Genomic DNA, 23,444 nt, shown 5'->3' with positions numbered 1-23,444 from the left:
GTATTACTTACATCATTCTGTTCTGCCGTTCTCCTAATATGCAGGAGAATTAGATTCTTGCCACACCCCTCCCCCCGCCATCCATCTGCTGATTGACAGTTGACTGCCTATACACAGCATGGATAGATAACTGCCAAACAGCAGCTGGTGGGCGGAGTTTTCTGCTTCTCATGAATATCAAGGACTACTGGGCTCATGCACATAATGGAGAGGGCTACTTATTGTCCATGTTATTCAGGAGGAGATCTCTGGATCAGCTGCACAGAACAATGTAAGTGTTACATCATTCTGTTCAGCGTCTCTGTCACTAGTTTATTCTACCCTGATATAAGACAGCCTAAACCTACTGACAGAGTCTCTTTAAACCTTTGCCCGGCCGTGTCAGTAAAGTAGCGTGGAGATTTAAATGGCGGTGAGAGGTATGGGTCATGGAGAATGGTAGTCGTAAGTCATTAGTAAAATGTAAAGGGTGATAGACACGAGGGAGGAGATGTAGGGAGGTGCAGCACTGTGAAGAGCTTTGTGGATGAGCAGGAGGCATCGGTGTAGTGACTGGCACAGGGAGATTAGCCTGGCCGCTGCATTAAGAATGGACTGGAGGGAGAAGAGTTTAGAGAAGGCGATTAGAAAGGAGTTTCAGTCGTCAAGATAAGAATGTATCAGAGCGACAATGAGAGTTTTAGCTGATTAACAGGTGACATGAATGTGAAAGGGGTTGAATGTGGTGAGTGAAAGCCAAAGACATAACCCCAGGAGAAAGCGCTTGTCTGGGGGCTTTGATTGAACCGTAACCAGACAGGAAATGTCGGATGTAGGTTGGTTAGCAGAGGGAGGAAATACAAGCTGCTCAGCTTTAGTAAGATTGAGTTTTAGATATAACAAGGACATAATGTTAGAGATGACAGAGTCACAGGTGTTTTGTAGGAGTGTGAGGGTGATGTCACGGGAGGAGGTATATAGCTGGGTACCATCAGCATGGAGATAGGACTGAAAGTCAAACTTACTCATAGTTTAAGTGATAATGTAGAGTAAGAAAAGGAGGGAGACCCAAAAGGACTGACCCCTAAGAAATGGGACCCTGCTGTATCCCTGTTTTCCAGGCAGTACTCGGGCTGTCCCCACCTTCCCCACGGAACGGGAAGGCAGCGGGGTCAAATGCCGATGGTTAGGTTTCGTACAAACCTGAACCCTGGCGCTGTCCGATTATCTCTAATCAGGAACATTAGGGATTAGGTAACTCTGCAGTTCCCGAGACAAACGTTGGTGGCAGCAGAGCAGCCATGTCGCCCCTTACTGCTACCAATCAATGGAAGTTGAATGGTAGATTAAAAAAAAAAAAAAGTGTACACCTATTTTAATGAAGCTATATTACGAAGTAATGCAACTTTGTAAAAGCAATGTGTTACAAAAAATATATAATAATAATAGTCTCCAGACACGCCATTTAAGAGATCTAGGGATGGTTTCTGTGCTGTAACTTGGAAAGAGAAAGTTGATGAGGATTCAAAAAAGTAAAGAGTGAAAGTGAACAGAACAGGGGGGATGGAAGGAGGAAGCGAGTGATGTGGACAGAGGGGACGGGTGGGGGAAGGGTATGGAAAGACTGCGCATGGTGGAAGAAAAGACATCAGGAATAGTGGTATGATCCTCTGAGTGGAGGCTTTCCTCACTTCTATTAGTGGGGATTTAGCTTTGCACTGGAAAGAAAGCATATGCAAAATAGCTCTCACACCTATTGAGCAAAGAGATGTCCCTTAAAGTCTGGGGATTTTATGTCAAGCCAAACAATCTCTCCAAAAGGAACGATTTCCCATCTGCAGACAGCTGTTCCGGGTGATTGCCCCTCATCAGTGCAGAGCAGGGTGTTGGCTGGCTAGTGAGAGGTCTATGGACGTGGGTCAAAGGGATAGTGACTCTCCTTAAAGAGAGACCATCATAAAGATGTGTGGCGACTTACAGCCCATTGCTGCTCCACTGAGAATTCTGGGAAGAAAGGATATGCAAAATAGCTGTCACAACTCTTGAGCTTTGCACTAGCAGATTCCATGTCTGACCCCTGTGTATCTGCTGTGTTGCTCTGGGTTAAAAATTAGTTTTCCAGAGGATCCAGGTCTTTTTTTTTTTTTTGTCGTCCTATCGTCCATTAGCCGCAATTTCCGCATATTTGGGATCATTATTTGTTGCTCTTGTGTTATTAAAAAGCTTTTACAGACGGCAGACAGAAAAAAACATTACAGCCGTCTCTTAAAAATAGAAACCTGGTCAAATTGCCAAGTTGAGTTTTGCATGGAACATTAGAAGGCAGTGAACAACGTGCAGGGATCGTACAGAAATCTGCAGTATGTCAATATTTACTACAGGACGTGTAGGGGTAAAATCCACTGTAACCCCCCCAGATTAGGGCAGATACTGCCATGTGTAGACATACCCTCAAGGGGCTAGGGGCAGCACAGAGTATTTCAGACCACAAGACAAACCTGCATCTTCCCATGTTGACATATATTGTAGGGCTCTGTGTTTTTGATCTGAGTATTCAGTCGTCCTTTACACTTTCTTTCCATGAAGCATAAAAAAAAATTAGCATTTCTGGTCAACAGCCGACAAGGCTTCAGCCAGAGAGTGAGCTCATTTCTTCCTCAGTATTGTTGGATGAAGGGGGGTAATCTGTGACTTTGTACCTGGCTCATGGCTACAGGCATCCTCTGGTGATTGTCAAACACAGACTGGGGGTCTAATACCATAGGCTCCCTGTACAATAATCTCCTGCCCGGGGGTCTAGCACTCATCTGGAATCTGTTGGGAACCCTGGTGGTGGTTTAACTTTCTGCAGCGCCACCACAGGAGTAATAAAGTAGCACACAATACCGATTTAAACCATTGCATTATCTATGTAATCGACGCTTGTTTACAGAGTCTATTACATGGCCTAATAATTACATGGCCAGGGCTGCAAAAACAATGGCTAGGCCTAGGTGTTAACCAGCCATTGTCCGCACAGAGAGAAGTGTGACTGACAGCAGATTATTTATGACATGTCGGAGGTGAGCGATCAGCCAGCAAGCGTGTGCTCGTTGGTAGTCTCATTGATGGCCGTATAAGATGGAGCGATATCCACTCCACCCATGACACGAGAATCCTAAACAGAATTTCTATAAGCTCTGAATAAATGAAAAGGTTACAGTACATGTAAATGTTTAGACAATCACTTTAAGTTATATGTTAATGATATTCACAGCCGAGACCAATAAATTGTGGGATTTGTATAAAGTCGTTCATCTTACCAGTTGCTCCGTGTCACTCACCGGCGGCCTGTTGCTTTTACATGCATCGTCCAAATGTTTGTGCCATAAAATTGCATGGAAGCGGGAGCCTGTCTGGAACTTGTAAACATTTCCTACAAGAGAATCAGAGAAAAATCACCTCAGGGACCCAGCCAGGAAAATGGGATTAATTCAAACAAAACAACGTCCCTCTTCTGGAGGGATTAAAAGCAACAGGCTGGAAATGTATTTTTCATTGCTTTTTGCACAGTTACCATAAATGCCATCAGATACAGTGGCATAGCTACCATAGAGGCAGGGTAGGCAGCTGCAATGGGGCCAGTGCCGCAGGGGGGCACAGGGAGAAGGTAAGAGCCAGTCCTGTGTCCTTCTGCTTAACCCCTTATGCACTGCAGTGTGTAAAAGACCCAGTGTTCACTTACATGGTGCAACACAAAAAAGGCTTCACTGCACTGATAACCCCTGACCTCTCCGGCTGCCTGCTTTAATCAAGTAGGAAAATGTGTGGAGCTGAGTGCAGAGGTCAGGGGTTATCAGTGCACAAGCAGTAAAGCAGATATCTCCTTGTCTTCTCAACTTTGGGTCACTTACACACTGCAGTACTTAAGGGGTTAAGCAAAAGGTAGTCTGCTCCTGCACCTATGTATTTAACCATAAGGGCACCTAATAAGCTATTATAGTTAAAAACAGTGGACTGGCAAAGCAAGCAGCCATTGACTCTCTGCTGTGCCAGTCACTCTTGTGGCTACAGCCAGGATTCTGCCTCTGGCCACAAGAGATTTTATTTTTTGGCCACATCACAGAGCACATACTGTGTGTGTGTGTGTATATTATATATATATATATATATATATATATATATATATATATATATATATATATATACACAGTGCTTTGTGTTGTGCATAGAGGAGGAGTAATTTTTTGCTATGGGGCCCGGTTTATCCTAGCTACGCCCCAGATCAGATATGTTTTGAAGCTGCTATTAAACTATAAATACACGCTCGACTGATGAAAGCATGCACGATTATGGAGACACAGAATATCTTATAGGTATAATCACTAATACACACGCTTTTCCTGCACTCTAGAAGTATGTTTAGCTACCATACCCTCTACTGGCCCTGAGCCTATTTCCCCTCCCCACATTACATATGCTCACCGCTCTTTGTTGCCTTTCACTATGAACAGACCCTGACACATCACACATATCCCAGGGGGATAAACATATGGCCGTCATGTTCTATTATCAGGTGCAGCTCAGTCTAAGCACATAGCCTCGGGGATGCTGTGATGTCATTTACCGCACGAGTAGAGAAACAAAGACTGGCCTGGCCGCCCCACCTTGTCTGTGCTCTGCGCTCCGTCTGCCCTCCATCACTTTCATCTCCTTATTAATACTTATCTGCAGATTTCCCTTACTCCTGGGGACAATGGGGGCTTTATGAAGCATTTATTTAGAAACCATTCAGCTGTGCTGAGGTGCAGTATGTAATCCCCTGCGGGTACAGGGCCGGGCACAGACAATACTCACCTTTATCAGGGTTGTTGAGCTGGAAAATATTTGGGTGTTCAGGGTCATCAGGTAACACCACCATCCATCCCAATACAGACACTTTCTTACTAGGTGTAGACTTGTACTGCAAAGAACAAACCAAGCAATAAGCAAGATGGCCAAAACATAGTAAAGCTTCGGTGAGAGACCTGACTTGCTATCCTGGAGTCATCCTCCAGTAACAGCTGCTATGGGAGCACCGGTGACAGGGCTGCTGTGGGACCAGCCATTTAAGAGCCTATGCCTCCCGACCCCAGTTGGCTGGTGGTCTCCACAATGTGACCCAATGACTGCTCCACCTGATGGCAACCATTACACCGCTCACAGGTATACCAATGGACAGAGGTGACAGCAGAGAGCACCACTTCCTGCAGGACATGCAGCAGCTGACCATATAACTTCCTGACACCAATTGATTTTTTTTTTTTGTCGTGGTATCGCTTTAAGACTTGCATGGAAAATGGTGTTCTTTGGTAAATATCCAGCATATTGTAGAAGCATATCTGGCTCACAATGTTGCTATTTATGATGATCCTGCGAGGGATTTGTTCACCTGATGCAGCCGAAGCAGCGGTGTAAGGGATTACCAGCAAGCTTTGTGTTAGTCACAGACTAGAAACCCATGTGTGACAGCAGAGCAACTGAGGCGCCCTCTCACCAGGGGTGGGACAAGCTCTCCGGGCACACAAGACACATTGCAGTATAATCCATAAATTCCCCTCCCCCACCACATAAAATCCTGGGGAGCCAGCTACGCCTTGCCACTGCTTTAAGCCTATTGCACAATGTGACCCAAATGTACGTTCAGATTTCACAAATCCATATATTGTAGCACTCCTATATGTCTTCATGAACCAGGAAGCCCAGGATGAGTAGTGCAAATGAACATAAGGGCCTGGTTCACACTAAAGCCTCTTACATGCGGCGGCAGCGAGCGGGTGAGTGCGGGAGGCTGTGAAGGGGCTGCCCGGGTGATCACTAGACTGTCCGGGCAGCCCATAGAGGATAGCGGTGGTCTGCTGCTGCAGCTCCTATGTCATGGAGCGGTGGCAGCACATCGCTACTATCACAGTCGTCTGTCTTTCAACATGGTTGAAAGACAAATGACAGCAACAATCAGCCAACACGAACAATGTCGGCTGATCGTTGAATTCTATTCCACAGGACGATTACTGGCCGTAACGGCTGATAGTCGTTCCATGGAATAGGGCCTTAAGGAATCCACGTGAATATACTGCGTATTCCTCCGCTCGCGCGCCCCCCCCCCTCCCCCCCTCCCCCCCAGCTTGAAGATCTGCTGACTCTGTCTGAACATAGAAGGAAGCCTATGGGACGGGCAGATCTACAAACTGGAGCACGCATGGAATCCGCTGGAGGTTATCCGTGCAGGATTCAGTAGTGTGAACGCGCCCTAGTTCTGACATGCAGGAAGATGAAGGGAAAGTTTACACAGGTCTAAAATGCAGCGGTAGATCTGTTGCAGATTTTCCCCAATTAACTTCAGTGGGTCAAAATCTGTATCTAATTTGCAGCATTTCAGTCCTGTGTGGTATAGAGATGACTGTATAGAAGCCTTATGTTGTCTGGGATCCTGCTGGTTGTGTGGCGGCAGCCATCAGCTCTCATCTCAGACATAACATTGGTCACATCCCAATATCCTATGAGTGATATTTCTTTATAATTCCGGTAAGAGCGGCAGGTGCTCTCCTAGCAGGAATACTCACATTCTTTCTTTCATTGCCTCTTAAAGACTTTGCCCCAAAGTAGAGAAGTGTCGATCCTGTAAGCGTCACCCAGTACCGCGTCCATGAGGAGAGCTACAAAAAACATAGGGGAAAGGGTAACTTACAGAGTCGTATATCACCTGTCCTATGATGTATTATTTTATTGGTTATGTACAATGTATATCCCTCACATAATAACAACAATGTAGACCAGCACAGGAAGCCAGCAATGTAGACAGCCTGAAAGCCAACAGTAAGGCAGCAGTATTACTGAGGGGGGTCATCCTGTGAGCACGTCTATGGAATCTGATGGGGAACCTGCGGCCCTTCAGCTGTTGAAAACTACACTTCCCATAATGCCTGAATAGCCTCTGTGCAGACACAATGGGGACTGTAGTTTTGCAACAGCTGGAGGGCGGCAGGTTCCACATCCCTGATTTAGAGAGATGATAAGACTAGAGACAGCAGCCGGGATGTGTGACCTAAATGTATGGTGAGTGTAAATCTACTATTAGCATGCTGTAAATTTCACTTGTCCTCTGAGCTGGAGACATGTCCCATTAATTCTATTAAGACCTTGTCATCCTACCACAGCTTCAGTCCTGAATAGCTCGTAGACAGCAATCCATACAGTACAATAGCTGTGCTTGGCAGATGCCATCTTGTGGCTGTCTCTTAGTAATACAAAGTCTAGTTACGCTGGGGGTAGAGTGCCATCTAGTGGTTATTTTAAACCACACATTGTACTTGCCATTTACTGTGTAATTCTGCAGCGACATTACACAGGAGTCTTTATTGGCAAAGTGACCTGTAGGATTATGTTCTGTCAGCTACATTCAGCAGATGCACCAGAAAGCTCCTGGAACAAAGGTCAGTCATGTCTATAGGTCATCATTTACCCTGTGTATGTGGAAAGGCTATCCTCCTTACACCTGGTCAGTAAGCATCGCCATCATCTGTCATCTGGGAATATCTCTGATGGAAAGCTCCAGCACAGTGTGAACAGAGTCATCCATGACTGCTATGTAAATGGGGCACTGCCGCTGCACATATGTAACACTTACCGTGGGCTTTTTCCCTTCTTTGAGTAAAGTTTTCCTTCTTAGAGGTCCTTCCATAGAAATGGCTCCAGACAAACTTCCCAGAATGCAGCTGCACGCACCTGATGGTCTGTAGTGAGAGAAAGGAAAGATGGATCTTATATCTCCTGAATAAGACTTCTCTAAACAAAAGGTAAATGTGTAGGCAGAGACCTGTCCTTATACATAGTATATAGTGCTGTGAAGAGAACACTGCCATCTAGTGGACTTCTAGTTCTTCCACTACTTTCTAGTGGACTCCCAGTCCTATCCCTACTGTGTCCGCTGGACTCCCAGTCCTATCCCTACTGTGTCCGGTGGACGCCCAGTCCTATCCCTACTGTGTCCGGTGGACGCCCAGTCCTATCCCTACTGTGTCCGGTGGACGCCCAGTCCTATCCCTACTGCGTCCTGTGGACTCCCAGCTCTCTCTCTCTATTCTGTCCAGTGGACTCCCAGTTCTATCCCTTCTGTCCAGTGGACTCCCAGTTCTATCCCTTCTGTCCAGTGGACTCCCAGTTCTATCCCTTCTGTCCAGTGGACTCCCAGTTCTATCCCTACTGTGTCCGGTGGACTCCCACTCACCGGCCCCTGGCCACTCCCGTCTGTATCCAGGCACTGGTACGTTCAGAGCGTGTGGAGCTGAAAGAGAGAATACACAATACATGTGCGCTACAGAGGCTGCACCTCAACACTTTAGTAGACATCACAATGACATAAAACACATCCTAACAGGCTGATCCTCCTATTGCTTCCTGTCGGTGACACAAGGAAAACAAAATCACCAGGGATCTCATCTTCTCTATAATAGGAAACGCTAATGTCAATGGGACGAGTCACAGGTATTGGCTGGTGGTTGTTATACTCTATTAGTAAACACCACCGGATCCATCACTTTTCAGCCTTTCAACAAAAAATAAAATATATAGTGCTGCACGGACGGCCATTATACAGATCTATTCTCAAGGCCCCGGAAGGTGTGTGTGTGTGTGTGTGTGTGTGTGTGTGTGTGTAAACCCTAGAAACTCCAAAATATCGATTTTTTTTTTTTTTCTTAAGGTCCACACACACAGCTGGTGACCATTTGTTCTCCCCATGTCACCGACAGGCACTGGTGTTTGTTCTCCAATGTGAGAAGCCCAACAAACAGTCTTTCTACAACCCACAGGAGAGAGCTTGGAGTGAGCTAGGGCTTAGGGTGCATGCACACTACGGAATTGCCGCGTATAACCCGCGGCGTAATCCGTCGCTCGTCCCCGCACGCGGCGGCGTGCTGGGAACTCGTGCCATATATACTATTCTTTGCATGGGCGGATTCCGCGTTTCGTCGAAAGAATTGACATGTCAATTCTTTTGACAGAACGCAGAATCCGCCCGCGCACAGAATAGTGTCTATGGCATGGACGGAAAAGCGCGCCGCCGCGTGCGGGAATGAGCGACGGAATACGCCGCGGGTTATACGCGACAATTCCGTAGTGTGCACGCACCCTTAGAGCCACCTTTGTGTGCTGAGCCGGCCTCCCTCATCTACGGCTCAGCTTGTAGGGGAGGAGACGCCTGTGACCTGGATCATCTTCAAGCCATAGCTTTTAGTACATAAACCTATCAGCCATAACATTGAAAACAAATATGCCTGGCCTTATATTGTGTACATTTCTGTTGTAATGCTTTGAACCATGGATCTGACTTGATTCTCCAGCACATCCCACAGATTATGAATCAGATTGAGATCGGGGGAATCTGGAGGCCGAGTCACCACCTTCATCTCTTGTCATGTTCCTTATTCCTGAACATTGTCTGCAGAGCGGCTCATAATCAGATTATTCCAAAAACAAAATAAACTTTTTTTCCCTCATTGTCTTCAATAGACATAACCGAACCATAGAGGGAACTTACAACCTGGATAAAACACGACATGCTCGGCATGGGGAGACCCGATCCATAGAATATATCCACCACACCATGCAGAGCAGCGTAATGGGTTAATAACAAGCATTATTCTTCTTGCTGGAAGTCAAATGTGAAACATATCTACATATTATATACTGTAAAGAGATCAGACAACAGACCACAGACTTGTGTCACAATATGGTCAGCGACAAAACATACAGGACAAGGACTGACTACTGGTAGGTGAGGACAGAACAGAGGGTTAGGTGTGGTCGAGATTGTGAAGACTATGGCAGAGGAGACAGCCATGTTCCCATTGGCCACCATATACAATGTGACTGGTACACCTCTCAGTATTACAATCACATTGATGAAAAAACTGAATAAAACACAACAGGAACATCACATTAGAGAGTTGTCAGGACTCGGCTGTACTAAGCTTCTAACTCTGATAACTTATAACGTTTCTGTCTCAGTCCCCAGATCTCTATACCAGTGCGTCTCGATTCCAGTCCTCATGGCCACCAAAAGGTCAGGCTTCGAGGATCTCCTTAGTATTTTACAGCTGATATAATAATACTAAACTTACATCCCCAGAAAGTTCTATACTGATCTGGGTTGTGGTCACTAGAACACATGAAAAAAAAAATGTATGGAAAAAGCAAGGTACTTGTGTGACCCTGACCTCTGCGACCTGTAACTACTACACCCAACGGAAAGCTCCCATTCTAAGGATCTGTTCTTTGCTTTAAAGTTTATAAACTCAATGGGGCAGATCTACTCTCTAAAACCTAGGCAGTGTAAACTTATATCTGCTGCATTTTTACACTGTCCAGTCTATCAGCTGTTTGATAAACCTGATCCATCTTTAGACTGGTCTGAATTTAGACTAACTATTCACTTACTTATGGCAAAACTGGTACAATTTTTGGAGCTTAGAGGCACCTTAAAACCACACCCCTTTCCTACCAAGTCACACCCCTTTCCAATAAGCCACACCCCCTTGTTTTATGCATGGGTTGAAACTGTGCATGTCTTTCCATTATAATTGTTCTCTATCAGTCAAATTTTTTCCACAAATACTGAGCAGAATGCCATGTGTAAACATAGTCTAAAAGTCTCCATATAATAAATGTGCCGCACGTCAGGGAAGACACTATAGATGAGCGAATAACTGATCTCAATCAGCGCTCCACTCATCAAGCCCGCCGGCTTTCATCGCTGCTCCACTCCCTGCCACTCCTCCCAGGAAGCCGGGCACAGCTGGATCCAATCCTGGAAATCTTCTCCCAGTTTCCCAGGATTGGATCCAGCTTTTCCCCCGCACCCTGGGTGGAGCATCAGGTGGCGGAGCAACGGTGAAAGCCGACGGGCTTGATGAGTGGAGCGCTGATCAAAAAGCTTTGGTTTGTTGAGATCAGTAATTCGCTCATCTCTAGAAGACACCTTCAGTTTGTGAATTTTTTGTTTATTTTGCTGTTTTTTTGTAATTAAAATATACATTGGAAAAATTACAAATTAAACTTGTTAAAAAACCCAGTGATGTGGCGGATTGTGCTGATATAGCAGCTATTACCTGCTCCTCACATTAGACTTTGCACAAAGATGAAGTAGTCCTTTCCGGGTTATCCAGGATAAAACAATTCATAGCCTATCCACAGGATGCTGACCCCCGGCTCACCTGGCCATCAGCTGTTTGGTGTCCGCACTACAGTGTGAATGGAGCCACAAGCACTTGGCTCAGCTCCCTGTGTAGCAGCAGTGTCTGTGAACTACAATACTACACAGGGAACGAACGAAGCCAACTACTTCCCGCTCTTTTCTCACTGTAGTGCGGACAATGAACAGCTGACTGCCAGTGGAGCCAGCACACTGCTGATTTTGATGGCCTATCCTGTATGTTTTATCCTGGACAACCTCTTTAATTGCAAAGGTCCCCATACATGTTATACTTTTGCTGGCCTTATCTGCTGATTGCATAGGTGTCGGATATTACTATAAGGTGTGTGGGGCTCTCCTGAATGACTACTGACAGATGCTGTTGGTGGTTATAGGGAGTCAGGGATGATGAAAAATTACCACCTGACCCCATTGTTCTGGGAGAGATAAGCCTTAGCCAGAGTGATCTGGCTCTAGCTTACCCCTCCCCACAGAGAATACAGGAACGCTCAGCTGTGCCATACGTTCCTGTGTATGGGGTGGACTGGTGGTGGGTCAAACTGATGGCCGAATGGCTCTGCCAATTATTGAAGGTGTATAGGCCAGCTTTAGGGTCTTTCCATGTGTGCAGACCAATGCCTGGTATGATCTCACAGATCAGTACTCACACGAGGAAGGAGGCTTTTACAGGACATAATGGTCGTCCAGCCCTTTACTTGCATCACTATCCTGTTTACACAGAGATGTGCCGCTGACCAACAATGATATAAGCCGACACAGGCCAATAATCTCCCCATGTAAAGGACTTTTATTGGAACATGTTACTATTGGCAGAGCCCTTATCCATCTTATATAAACCCTTGGATAAAATGTGCCCTTTATTCCCGGTATTCCAGGATATCCAGATAGCAATTTCCCTTGTATTTGAGCTCTATGACTTCTATGTATGTGATCACTGTAAATAAAGCAACACACAGTATAGGCGTAGAGAATACATATACAGTATAAATATATAGTATATAATTTTACTACAGAAAGTTCAGATTGGGATAGTAACAGCATGCAATTTGAAAAAGAGGTCGAGAAGATTACACATATGGGAGGCAGCCATTGTTTGAGCTGAAGCAATAGGTGTAGTGTAATGACAGAGGCATGAGGTTACTCTGTATATGGTTCAGGTTAAAAAATGGCTTCTCCTGTTGTATGAAGGTGCACTTTAAGTCTTTACTCATTGAAGAGGATAGACCCACCACCTATATGTACCTGTACACACAGCTTCGACTCCTGGGAGAGTTCCGTACCGGGACCCTCCAGTTGGGACCCAGCGTGGCATACATACGACCCCTGTTTGCAAATTTAAACATGAGTTCGAACACCGTGCAAGAAAAAGCATACCCAAGTAACATGCAGCTATATGCATATAACAGTACTACAGGGCTGCCCCGAGCTACCCTCAAGGGAAGGTCCAGCCTCGCCGTATACCACGTACTAGGTTATTCACTTGCTATATATAGCGGTATTATTGGATAGTATAAAACATGACCTATAAAGTCATTTACATCTCAAGGGGTCATTGCTTTCTCTCCATAGATAACTGGCTGTCTGTACAATATATTGGCACACTAAGAATGCTCAGTATCCTGGAGCCAGCATATTGATGTCCCTATAGCCAGTAGTACACTAATATTTAAAGGGCACCTGACACTGTTCATGACATTGCACCGCAAGTTACCCCCAGGGGGTAAAAAGAGGCAGGCATCGATTATGCAAAAAGAGGAGAACCCATGCAGACCGGGGTGTAAATCCACCACTACATCCAATAAGTTATATGCTTCCATATGGGACTAAAAGAAAATCCGCTTGTGTCTTGTGCTGCATTATATATGTATTCCTATAGAACTATAGGGGCATATGATCTGTACCCGTCTTAAACCAGCTGCTCCTCTCCTCTATACACATGCATGCTTGGGTCAGTCAATCGAACGTGTGTTCCCAATGGGACAAGTGGAATAAGCCGCTTATCAGCCTCAAGAACCAAAGGATCAGACATTGAATTTCAACATGTCCAATCGTCCTGCCATAAGGAACCACTTGGGAGACCCCCATACACATCAGATGTTCATCCATTCCTGCCATGATCTGTGGGTTTGGCTGATTTTCACCCAATGTTTGGTGCCCTTCCATTTTGTACCCCTGCGCCCCTCTGGCCTGTTTGTGGCTGTTGGAGGTAGTCAGCAAAATAGGAATGGGAGATCAGGAACTCAAATGGACTCCAATGGGAGCTGGGTAAAAGGCATAGCATTGCGAGCTGTGGAGGCTCCATAACTACATCATCTGGTTGCTCAAGGTGCAACAATGTTTACACAACTTTCATTGGAGTCAATGCGAGTTACTGTGCTATGTGCCAGCTGGCTGTTCTCGGCTTTCTGACTACCTCCAGCTGCCACAAACAGGCCAGAGGGGCTGGGGGTCCAGGAAACAAGGTGGGAGGGCCCAACTAGGAGTCGTCCTCTTTTGTGGTGATTTTAGTGGTCACTTCCTTATAGCTGCTTCCACCCACAAGGCAAATGATTTAGACATATGGGGAAGCACCCAGGCATGTCTATGTAGGTTACCTATGGCCGTGTAGGTGTAAGCAGATGAAGGAGAAGAGCCTGTGTAATGTCTCTCTGGGATACAACAAAGGTTTGTACTGGTTTGTAACTCTGGACAACAAAGAAAAACTCCAAGGCAGCTAAATAATGGGAATCTATGGCTTTAAGGACAGAAAACACTGAACACAAACAGAACACAGAACAATCTAGATGTGAGAGCGATGATGCTGCGGCCTCATGCAGAGAACCATCTATCTAGTGTTAGAGGGGAAGTTAGGATGGATGAGATTTAAACCCTGTGTTCTTTGGATCTACGTGGGGGATGCATTTTATGCGTTTATTGTTTTTAATAATCCATTTGCATCTTAAGTCACATAATTATATGAGTATATAGGAAATAACACAAGAGACTCACCTGTCAAGGACAGAAGACACCTCCTCACTGAACTCTGAACTCTCGCTGCTGCCTACAAGACAAGAGAGAGACATGGACTAAAATAGGCGACAAACTTTACTGATAACACACACTATGCATAGAACACTACAACCCTCACCATCACCTGACCAGTGCACAGTCTTCTATATGGAGAACACTACAACCCTCACCATGACCTGACCAGTGCACAGTCTTCTATATGGAGAACACTACAACCCTCACCATCACCTGACCAGTGCAGTCTTCTATATGGAGAATACTACAATCCTCACCATGACCTGACCAGTGCAGTCTTCTATATGGAGAATACTACAACCCTCACCATGACATGACCAGTGCAGTCTTCTATATGGAGAACACTACAACCCTCACCATGACCTGACCAGTGCACAGTCTTCTATATGGAGAACACTACAACCCTCACCATCACCTGACCAGTGCAGTCTTCTATATGGAGAATACTACAATCCTCACCATGACCTGACCAGTGCAGTCTTCTATATGGAGAATACTACAACCCTCACCATGACATGACCAGTGCAGCCTTCTATATGGAGAACACTACAACCCTCACCATGACCTGACCAGTGCAGTCTTCTATATGGAGAATACTACAACCCTTACCATCACCTGACCAGTGCACAGTCTTCTATATGGAGAACACTACAACCCTTACCATCACCTGACCAGTGCACAGTCTTCTATATGGAGAACACTACAACCCTCACCATGACCTGACCAGTGCAGTCTTCTATATGGAGAATACTACAACCCTCACCATGACATGACCAGTGCAGTCTTCTATATGGAGAATACTACAACCCTCACCATGACCTGACCAGTGCAGTCTTCTATATGGAGAATACTACAACCCTCACCATGACCTGACCAGTGCAGTCTTCTATATGGAGAACACTACAACCCTCACCATCACCTGACCAGTGCACAGTCTTCTATATGGAGAACACTACAACCCTCACCATCACCTGACCAGTGCAGTCTTCTATATGGAGAACACTACAACCCTCACCATGACCTGACCAGTGCAGTCTTCTATATGGAGAACACTACAACCCTCACCATGACCTGACCAGTGCAGTCTTCTATATGGAGAATACTACAACCCTTACCATCACCTGACCAGTGCACAGTCTTCTATATGGAGAACACTACAACCCTTACCATCACCTGACCAGTGCACAGTCTTCTATATGGAGAACACTACAACCCTCACCATGACCTGACCAGTGCAGTCTTCTATATGGAGAATACTACAACCCTCACCATGACATGACCAGTGCAGTCTTCTATATGGAGAATACTACAACCCTCACCATGACCTGACCAGTGCAGTCTTCTATATGGAGAATACTACAACCCTCACCATGACCTGACCAGTGCAGTCTTCTATATGGAGAACACTACAACCCTCACCATCACCTGACCAGTGCACAGTCTTCTATATGGAGAACACTACAACCCTCACCATCACCTGACCAGTGCAGTCTTCTATATGGAGAACACTACAACCCTCACCATGACCTGACCAGTGCAGTCTTCTATATGGAGAACACTACAACCCTCACCATGACCTGACCAGTGCAGTCTTCTATATGGAGAATACTACAACCCTCACCATGACCTGACCAGTGCAGTCTTCTATATGGAGAATACTACAACCCTCACCATGACCTGACCAGTGCAGTCTTCTATATGGAGAACACTACAACCCTCACCATCACCTGACCAGTGCACAGTCTTCTATATGGAGAACACTACAACCCTCACCATCACCTGACCAGTGCAGTCTTCTATATGGAGAATACTGCAACCACCACTGATGACTGGTCAAGATCACAATAATACAATTCTATTATAATACATATAGATATAGATAATACTATTCTATTATAATACATATAGATAGATCACTACAACCCCAAACAGATCTGACCAGTGAACATGGCTATCATACAATTCTATTATACTATTATTTGTAGTGCATATTTGTAGTGCACTGATCACTGATGTGACTCTAATAAATACACCAGGAGTATGATGCACCTCTGCACCACATATCATGTATCCCAGATTGCGTTGGTTCCTCTGGCAGTAGATGAGATGGTGTCTGGCAGGACCATGTACTCACATAATGGAACGATTACAGTGGAGTATACTCTCTCTTCCCATCATCCATATGTAACATCTGTAATGTCTCCCATCTGACAGTCCCAGACTCATCCGCTGACTAACAAGCTTATAGTAATGTGTGGTTAGTGTTCACTGCTGCAAAACTTCAACTTCAGCCATCAGAACAGGCTGGGAATTGTAGTTTTGCAACAGCTTGTGGTCAGGGGAGAACATTACTGGGTGTTATAGGAGGCAGCAGTAATTCTCCACAGGGTTCCTCATTGGGCACCGAGCTGGTGGTCACTTACTATACGACACATAAATGCAGAGAGTCTCTGAGAGGACCGGAACTACTGTCTGTAATCACTATAATAGTGTCCTATCACCCACACAGAAAATAATAGCCAGATTCTCACTGACACCCCAGGCTTCACAGACAAACATCATCAGAGAAGGATAACAATAGGAGAACAATGATCTATTACTGTGCTGGAGGCAGGACAATGGAACTCTATTATATTTACTTGTGGTCTTAATCACCATTTCCACCAGCGGTCCACAAGGTAGCGACATCACGGCTGCTGATCAGAGGAGACATATCATATAATGGAAAATCCTTGTAAAGAATCTTCATACATCACATGTACATAGTAGTATAACCAGTGCCCACATAAGGGTCCAATTAAGGCTCTATTACACGGGACCATTATCGTTTAAATTCGAACGATATAACGATTTTCTGCACGATAAGCGTCCTGTGGATTAAGGCCCTAAGGCTTTCACACAAGCGTCACTCAGATTCATCATGTTATATTGCACGTCCAACCAAGTCTGTTTTAACACAAAAGACAGGCAAGGTCTCAGCACGTGTTAAACAGATCTATTGACCCCCAACAGCAGACACTGTGGTCTCCATTCAGACCTCCTCACTATTCCAATGATCTGGATCAGTGTGGTGTACTTTTTTTTTTTACCATTGGACCCTATGTATAATGGATGCCACCAAGTGGCAGCCATCAAACTATACCATGTACAGTATATGTGACCGTTGCCTATCCCAACACATGTAGAGCCGGGCTTGCCAGCAGGTCTAGAGACTCAACCTGATCTGTGAGAATGTCAGCTCGGACGATTAGACTGGCCGTCGTGCCATTTTACACTTATGTGAGAGTGGCTGTACAGATGGGTACCTGGTCCAGTCATTCCACTAGAACGCTAACATTCTGTGATGTCTACAGTTCTCTATGACGTGTAGTGCAACATCTGTCCAGAAGGGGCGCTATTCATTTCATTACACAGATAAACATTTATCTCAGATACGTCGCCCTCTTCTCTGCCTGCCGGGCCCATATTCACAGTATAAATCCCTGTGGTCAGGTATGAGGGATGTGTCTGCCTGCACTCAGCGTCTCCTGCACCTCTGTTTGGGTTCGGGTGATGGGCTGTCGGCAGCTCGCGGTGAGAGATTCCTTCTCCCCAGGGACCCGCAGCAGCATAAGGTTGGCATTCAGGAGAGTGAATGACCAGTTCTGTATCATTCAGGTAATACACATGACATCTACAGAGAGACACGGACGTCAGCGCCAGGCGGGTATAGAAATAGTCACTCCGTCATGTCTGTCTAATGATTACTATTTACATGGAAGTCTTCTTGTCATCACAGGGCTGGCTGGAGTAACCTGCGGGGGGCGATGTGTTACCAATAAACCTCAGGTCACCAGTCCAGGATGATGGCTGCTCCCAATGCTTTCTCTATATAGTACATCTAAATAACAAACCTGAATATACTGTAGCAAAAAAATAAAATAAAATTTTATTTGATGAAATCCCAACCCACTTCACAAATTTTTTTTTTTTTGATGGAGAATCTAGAACTCATCACTCATCATCATTTAGGTTCGTGTATTACTCTGTGTATGCGAATTGAACTTTTCTCATGTTAATGTGAATGACCGGCTTCACCCCTCGTCATTCGGAACACATGTACACCCAACCAAACTGAGCATGCATGTGTATGGGGCCTGGAGGAATAGCTCTGACAGATACTGTATAAGCGGCTGGACTATGGGAACCTTACTTAATATGATGGACCTGGCATGAAGAGTTGTCATTCGGTCATAACTTTCAGAAGATATAAGGAAAGCTATTATAGAAGTAAGCAGATTAGTGGAGAGTATATAACATCTGGCGTTCTCCTATGGGGTGTTAGGTTATTCTTATACTTGCTGACACTTCACCTCTCCTCCATCCTCCTTACACCTGTCATCAGCCGGAGAATTACAGTGTGACAGTCATCTCTGAGGTAATGGTGTATCACCCAGCACCTTACATAACACACCCGCCTCTGCGTCCTGACCTTCATGATCTAAGTGTCTGGTTACACTGCTTGGGGTATAAGGGACTGAAAAGAACTGGGTCACCAGCGACTGGAGGGAGCGGAAATAACCCTGGACGGGCCCTGACACCCGTGCTGGTTCTCTCAGCCGCAGGAGGACGGGCCCTGACACCCGTGCTGGTTCTCTATGCCGCAGGAGGATGGGCCCTGACACCCGTGCTGGTTCTCTATGCCGCAGGAGGATGGGCCCTGACACCCGTGCTGGTTCTCTATGCCGCAGGAGGACGGGCCCTGACACCCGTGCTGGTTCTCTATGCTGCAGGAGGACGGGCCCTGACACCCGTGCTGGTTCTCTATGCCGCAGGAGGACGGGCCCTGACACCCGTGCTGGTTCTCTATGCTGCAGGAGGATGGGCCCTGACACCCGTGCTGGTTCTCTCAGCCGCAGGAGGACGGGCCCTGACACCCGTGCTGGTTCTCTATGCCGCAGGAGGACGGGCCCTGACACCCGTGCTGGTTCTCTATGCCGCAGGAGGACGGGCCCTGACACCCGTGCTGGTTCTCTATGCCGCAGGAGGACGGGCCCTGACACCCGTGCTGGTTCTCTATGCTGCAGGAGGATGGGCCCTGACACCCGTGCTGGTTCTCTCAGCCGCAGGAGGACGGGCCCTGACACCCTTGCTGGTTCTCTCAGCCGCAGGAGGACGGGCCCTGACACCCGTGCTGGTTCTCTCAGCCGCAGGGAGACGGGCCCTGACACCCGTGCTGGTTCTCTATGCCGCAGGAGGACGGGCCCTGACACCTGTGCTGGTTCTTTATGCCGCAGGAGGACGGGCCCTGACACCCGTGCTGGTTCTCTCAGCCGCAGGGAGACGGGCCCTGACACCCGTGCTGGTTCTCTATGCCGCAGGAGGACAGGCCCTGACACCTGTGCTGGTTCTTTATGCCGCAGGAGGACGGGCCCTGACACCCGTGCTGGTTCTCTCTGATGCAGGACGACGGGCCCTGACACCCGTGCTGGTTCTCTTTGCCGCAAGAGGACGGGCCCTGACACCCGTGCTGGTTCTCTATGCCGCAGGAGGACGGGCCCTGACACCCGTGCTGGTTCTCTATGATGCAGGACGACGGGCCCTGACACCCGTGCTGGTTCTCTTTGCCGCAAGAGGACGGGCCCTGACACCCGTGCTGGTTCTCTATGCCGCAGGAGGACGGGCCCTGACACCCGTGCTGGTTCTCTCTGATGCAGGACGACGGGCCCTGACACCAGTGCTGGTTCTCTCTGATGCAGGACGACGGGCCCTGACACCCGTGCTGGTTCTCTATACCGCAGGAGGACTGGCCCTGACACCCGTGCTGGTTCTCTCTGCCGCAGGAGGACGGGCCCTGACACCCGTGCTGGTTCTCTCAGCCGCAGGAGGACGGGCCCTGACACCCGTGCTGGTTCTCTATGCCGCAGGAGGACGGGCCCTGACACCCGTGCTGGTTCTCTATGCCGCCGGACACCCGTGCTGGTTCTCTCTGATGCAGGACGACGGGCCCTGACACCCGTGCTGGTTCTCTATGCCGCAGGAGGACGGGCCCTGACACCCGTGCTGGTTCTCTATGCCGCAGGAGGACGGGCCCTGACACCCGTGCTGGTTCTCTCTGATGCAGGACGACGGGCCCTGACACCCGTGCTGGTTCTCTATGCCGCAGGAGGACGGGCTCTGACACCCGTGCTGGTTCTCTCAGCCGCAGGAGGATGGGCCCTGACACCCGTGCTGGTTCTCTATGCCGCAGGAGGATGGGCCCTGACACCCGTGCTGGTTCTCTGTACTGCAGGAGGACGGGCCCTGACACCCGTGCTGGTTCTCTCAGCCGCAGGAGGACGGGCCCTGAAACCCGTGCTGGTTCTCTCAGCCGCAGGAGGACGGGCCCCGACACCCGTGCTGGTTCTCTTTGCCGCAAGAGGACGGGCCCTGACACCCGTGCTGGTTCTCTATGCCGCAGGAGGACGGGCCCTGACACCCGTGCTGGTTCTCTATGCCGCAGGAGGACGGGCCCGGACACCCGTGCTGGTTCTCTCTGATGCAGGACGACGGGCCCTGACACCCGTGCTGGTTCTCTATGCCGCAGGAGGACGGGCCCTGACACCTGTGCTGGTTCTCTCTGCCGCAGTAGGACGGGCCCTGACACCCGTGCTGGTTCTCTATGCCGCAGGAGGACGGGCCCTGACACCCGTGCTGGTTCTCTATGCCGCAGGAGGATGGGCCCTGACACCCGTGCTGGTTCTCTGTACTGCAGGAGGACGGGCCCTGACACCCATGCTGGTTCTCTCAGCCGCAGGAGGACGGGCCCTGAAACCCGTGCTGGTTCTCTCAGCCGCAGGAGGACGGGCCCCGACACCCGTGCTGGTTCTCTCAGCCGCAGGAGGACGGGCCCCGACACCCGTGCTGGTTCTCTATGCCGCAGGAGGACGGGCCCTGACACCCGTGCTGGTTCTCTATACCGCAGGAGGACGGGCCCGGACACCCGTGCTGTTTCTCTCTGATGCAGGACGACGGGCCCTGACACCCGTGCTGGTTCTCTATGCCGCAGGAGGACGGGCCCTGACACCTGTGCTGGTTCTCTCTGCCGCAGTAGGACGGGCCCTGACACCCGTGCTGGTTCTCTATGCCGCAGGAGGACGGGCCCTGACACCCGTGCTGGTTCTCTCTGATGCAGGACGACGGGCCCTGACACCCGTGCTGGTTCTCTATGCCGCAGGAGGACGGGCCCTGACACCTGTGCTGGTTCTCTCTGCCGCAGTAGGACGGGCCCTGACACCCGTGCTGGTTCTCTATGCCGCAGGAGGACGGGCCCTGACACCCGTGCTGGTTCTCTATGCCGCAGGAGGACGGGCCCTGACACCCGTGCTGGTTCTCTATGCCGCAGGAGGACGGGCCCTGACACCCGTGCTGGTTCTCTCTGATGCAGGACAACGGGCCCTGACACCCGTGCTGGTTCTCTATGCCGCAGGAGGACGGGCTCTGACACCCGTGCTGGTTCTCTCTGCCGCAGGAGGACGGGCCCTGACACCCGTGCTGGTTCTCTCAGCCGCAGGAGGATGGGCCCTGAAACCCGTGCTGGTTCTCTCAGCCGCAGGAGGACGGGCCCTGACACCCGTGCTGGTTCTCTCAGCCGCAGGAGGACGGGCCCCGACACCCGTGCTGGTTCTCTATGCCGCAGGAGGACGGGCCCTGACACCCGTGCTGGTTCTCTCTGATGCAGGACGACGGGCCCTGACACCCGTGCTGGTTCTCTATGCCGCAGGAGGACGGGCCCTGACACCCGTGCTGGTTCTCTTTGCCGCAGGAGGAAGGGCCCTGACACCCGTGCTGGTTCTCTATGCCGCAGGAGGATGGGCCCTGACACCCGTGCTGGTTCTCTCTGATGCAGGACGACGGGCCCTGACACCCGTGCTGGTTCTCTATGCCGCAGGAGGACGGGCCCTGACACCCGTGCTGGTTCTCTCTGCCGCAGGAGGACGGGCCCTGACACCTGTGCTGGTTCTCTCTGCCGCAGTAGGACGGGCCCTGACACCCGTGCTGGTTCTCTATGCCGCAGGAGGACGGGCCCTGACACCCGTGCTGGTTCTCTCTGCCGCAGGAGGACGGGCCCTGACACCCGTGCTGGTTCTCTCTGCCGCAGGAGGACGGGCCCTGACACCCGCTACAGTAACGCTGTGATCCTGTATAGTGGGAGCACTGTCAGAAAGCCTTTATAGCCGGTTATACAAGCAATTTAAATTGCTCTCGTCTCATTCTATTGATCGGTGGAGGTTTGAACACCAAGATTCCAACCATAATATGTCAATGTTTTCTGTTTTTTTTTTAACCTGAAGAGAGCTGGGACCACAGTCTCAAAGATTACCGTTAGTAAGGGCCCTATTACACGGAACGATAATTGACCGAATAGGTCCTATCCAGCCGATTATCGTTCTGTGTAATAAACACAACGATCAGCCGATGACAGCGATCATCGGCTAATCGTTGATATAGGTTCAGACCTATAATTGTTGGGTGCCGACCGCGCATCACTACGTGGAATAGCGGTGCATGGCCGGCGGCTGACGATTAGCAAACAGAATACATTGCCTATCCATGCTGCAGGGCTCCTCTTGCGCTCTTGCTCGGTAACGATGTCCATACAGCCCTTGTTAAACGATTATCAGGATTTCATAGGCCCAGTAAACGAGCGCCAATCTAGCAGATCAGCGCTCGTTTACAATTATTATCGGGCCCTAGTCGGCCCATGGAATACTACAGCTTTATGGATTAAAATCCTGTAAGGCACAAAAGGTCTCCCTGCTCTCGCCAGCATATGTCCAGTCCCCTTTGTTTGTTAGAAGTAGTAGTACAGCGCCTTTCGTATTGAAGGGGGGATGGCTGGGGCCATGTATCGTGAGATTTTGGCCAACAACCTCCTTCCCTCAGTAAGAGCATTGTAGATGGGTCGTGGCTGTGTCTTCCAACATGACAATGACCTGAAACACACAGCCAGGGAAACTCCATAAGAAGCACTCCGAGGTGGCCTAGCCAGTCTCCACACCTAAACCAAAGAGAAAATCCTTGGAGGGAGCTGAAACTCAATGTTGCCCAGCGACAGCCCAGAAACCTAAAGGATGTGGAGTAGATCTCTATGGAGGAGCGGGACACAATCCCTGCTGCTGCAGTGTCTGCAAACCTGGTCAAGAACTACAGGAAACGTCTGACCTCTATAACTGCAAACAAAGGTTTCTGT

The 23,444-nt window shown here is 48.6% G+C and overlaps 1 protein-coding gene across 3 annotated transcripts in view; it reads right to left on the bottom strand.

The window, feature by feature from the left end:
• Positions 1-23,444, bottom strand: part of RALGPS1 (Ral GEF with PH domain and SH3 binding motif 1) — a 309,463-nt gene that overhangs the window by 3,083 nt on the left and 282,936 nt on the right. The window contains exons 15-21 of one of the 3 annotated variants that reach the window (XM_069986819.1): positions 14,198-14,249; positions 12,452-12,532; positions 8,225-8,281; positions 7,625-7,730; positions 6,561-6,653; positions 4,816-4,921; positions 3,282-3,394 (exon numbers count right to left, since the gene is read on the bottom strand). In XM_069986819.1, coding sequence (XP_069842920.1) covers positions 3,282-3,394; positions 4,816-4,921; positions 6,561-6,653; positions 7,625-7,730; positions 8,225-8,281; positions 12,452-12,532; positions 14,198-14,249 — 608 coding nt within the window. The remainder of the gene's footprint in view (positions 1-3,281; positions 3,395-4,815; positions 4,922-6,560; positions 6,654-7,624; positions 7,731-8,224; positions 8,282-12,451; positions 12,533-14,197; positions 14,250-23,444) is intronic. The other 2 variants (XM_069986820.1, XM_069986821.1) reach the window with 2 other exon arrangements.

Source organism: Dendropsophus ebraccatus, chromosome 10, assembly GCF_027789765.1.
Source record: "Dendropsophus ebraccatus isolate aDenEbr1 chromosome 10, aDenEbr1.pat, whole genome shotgun sequence".
Lineage (NCBI taxonomy): Eukaryota > Metazoa > Chordata > Amphibia > Anura > Hylidae > Dendropsophus > Dendropsophus ebraccatus.
This window is presented reverse-complemented; position numbering and strand designations above follow the sequence as displayed.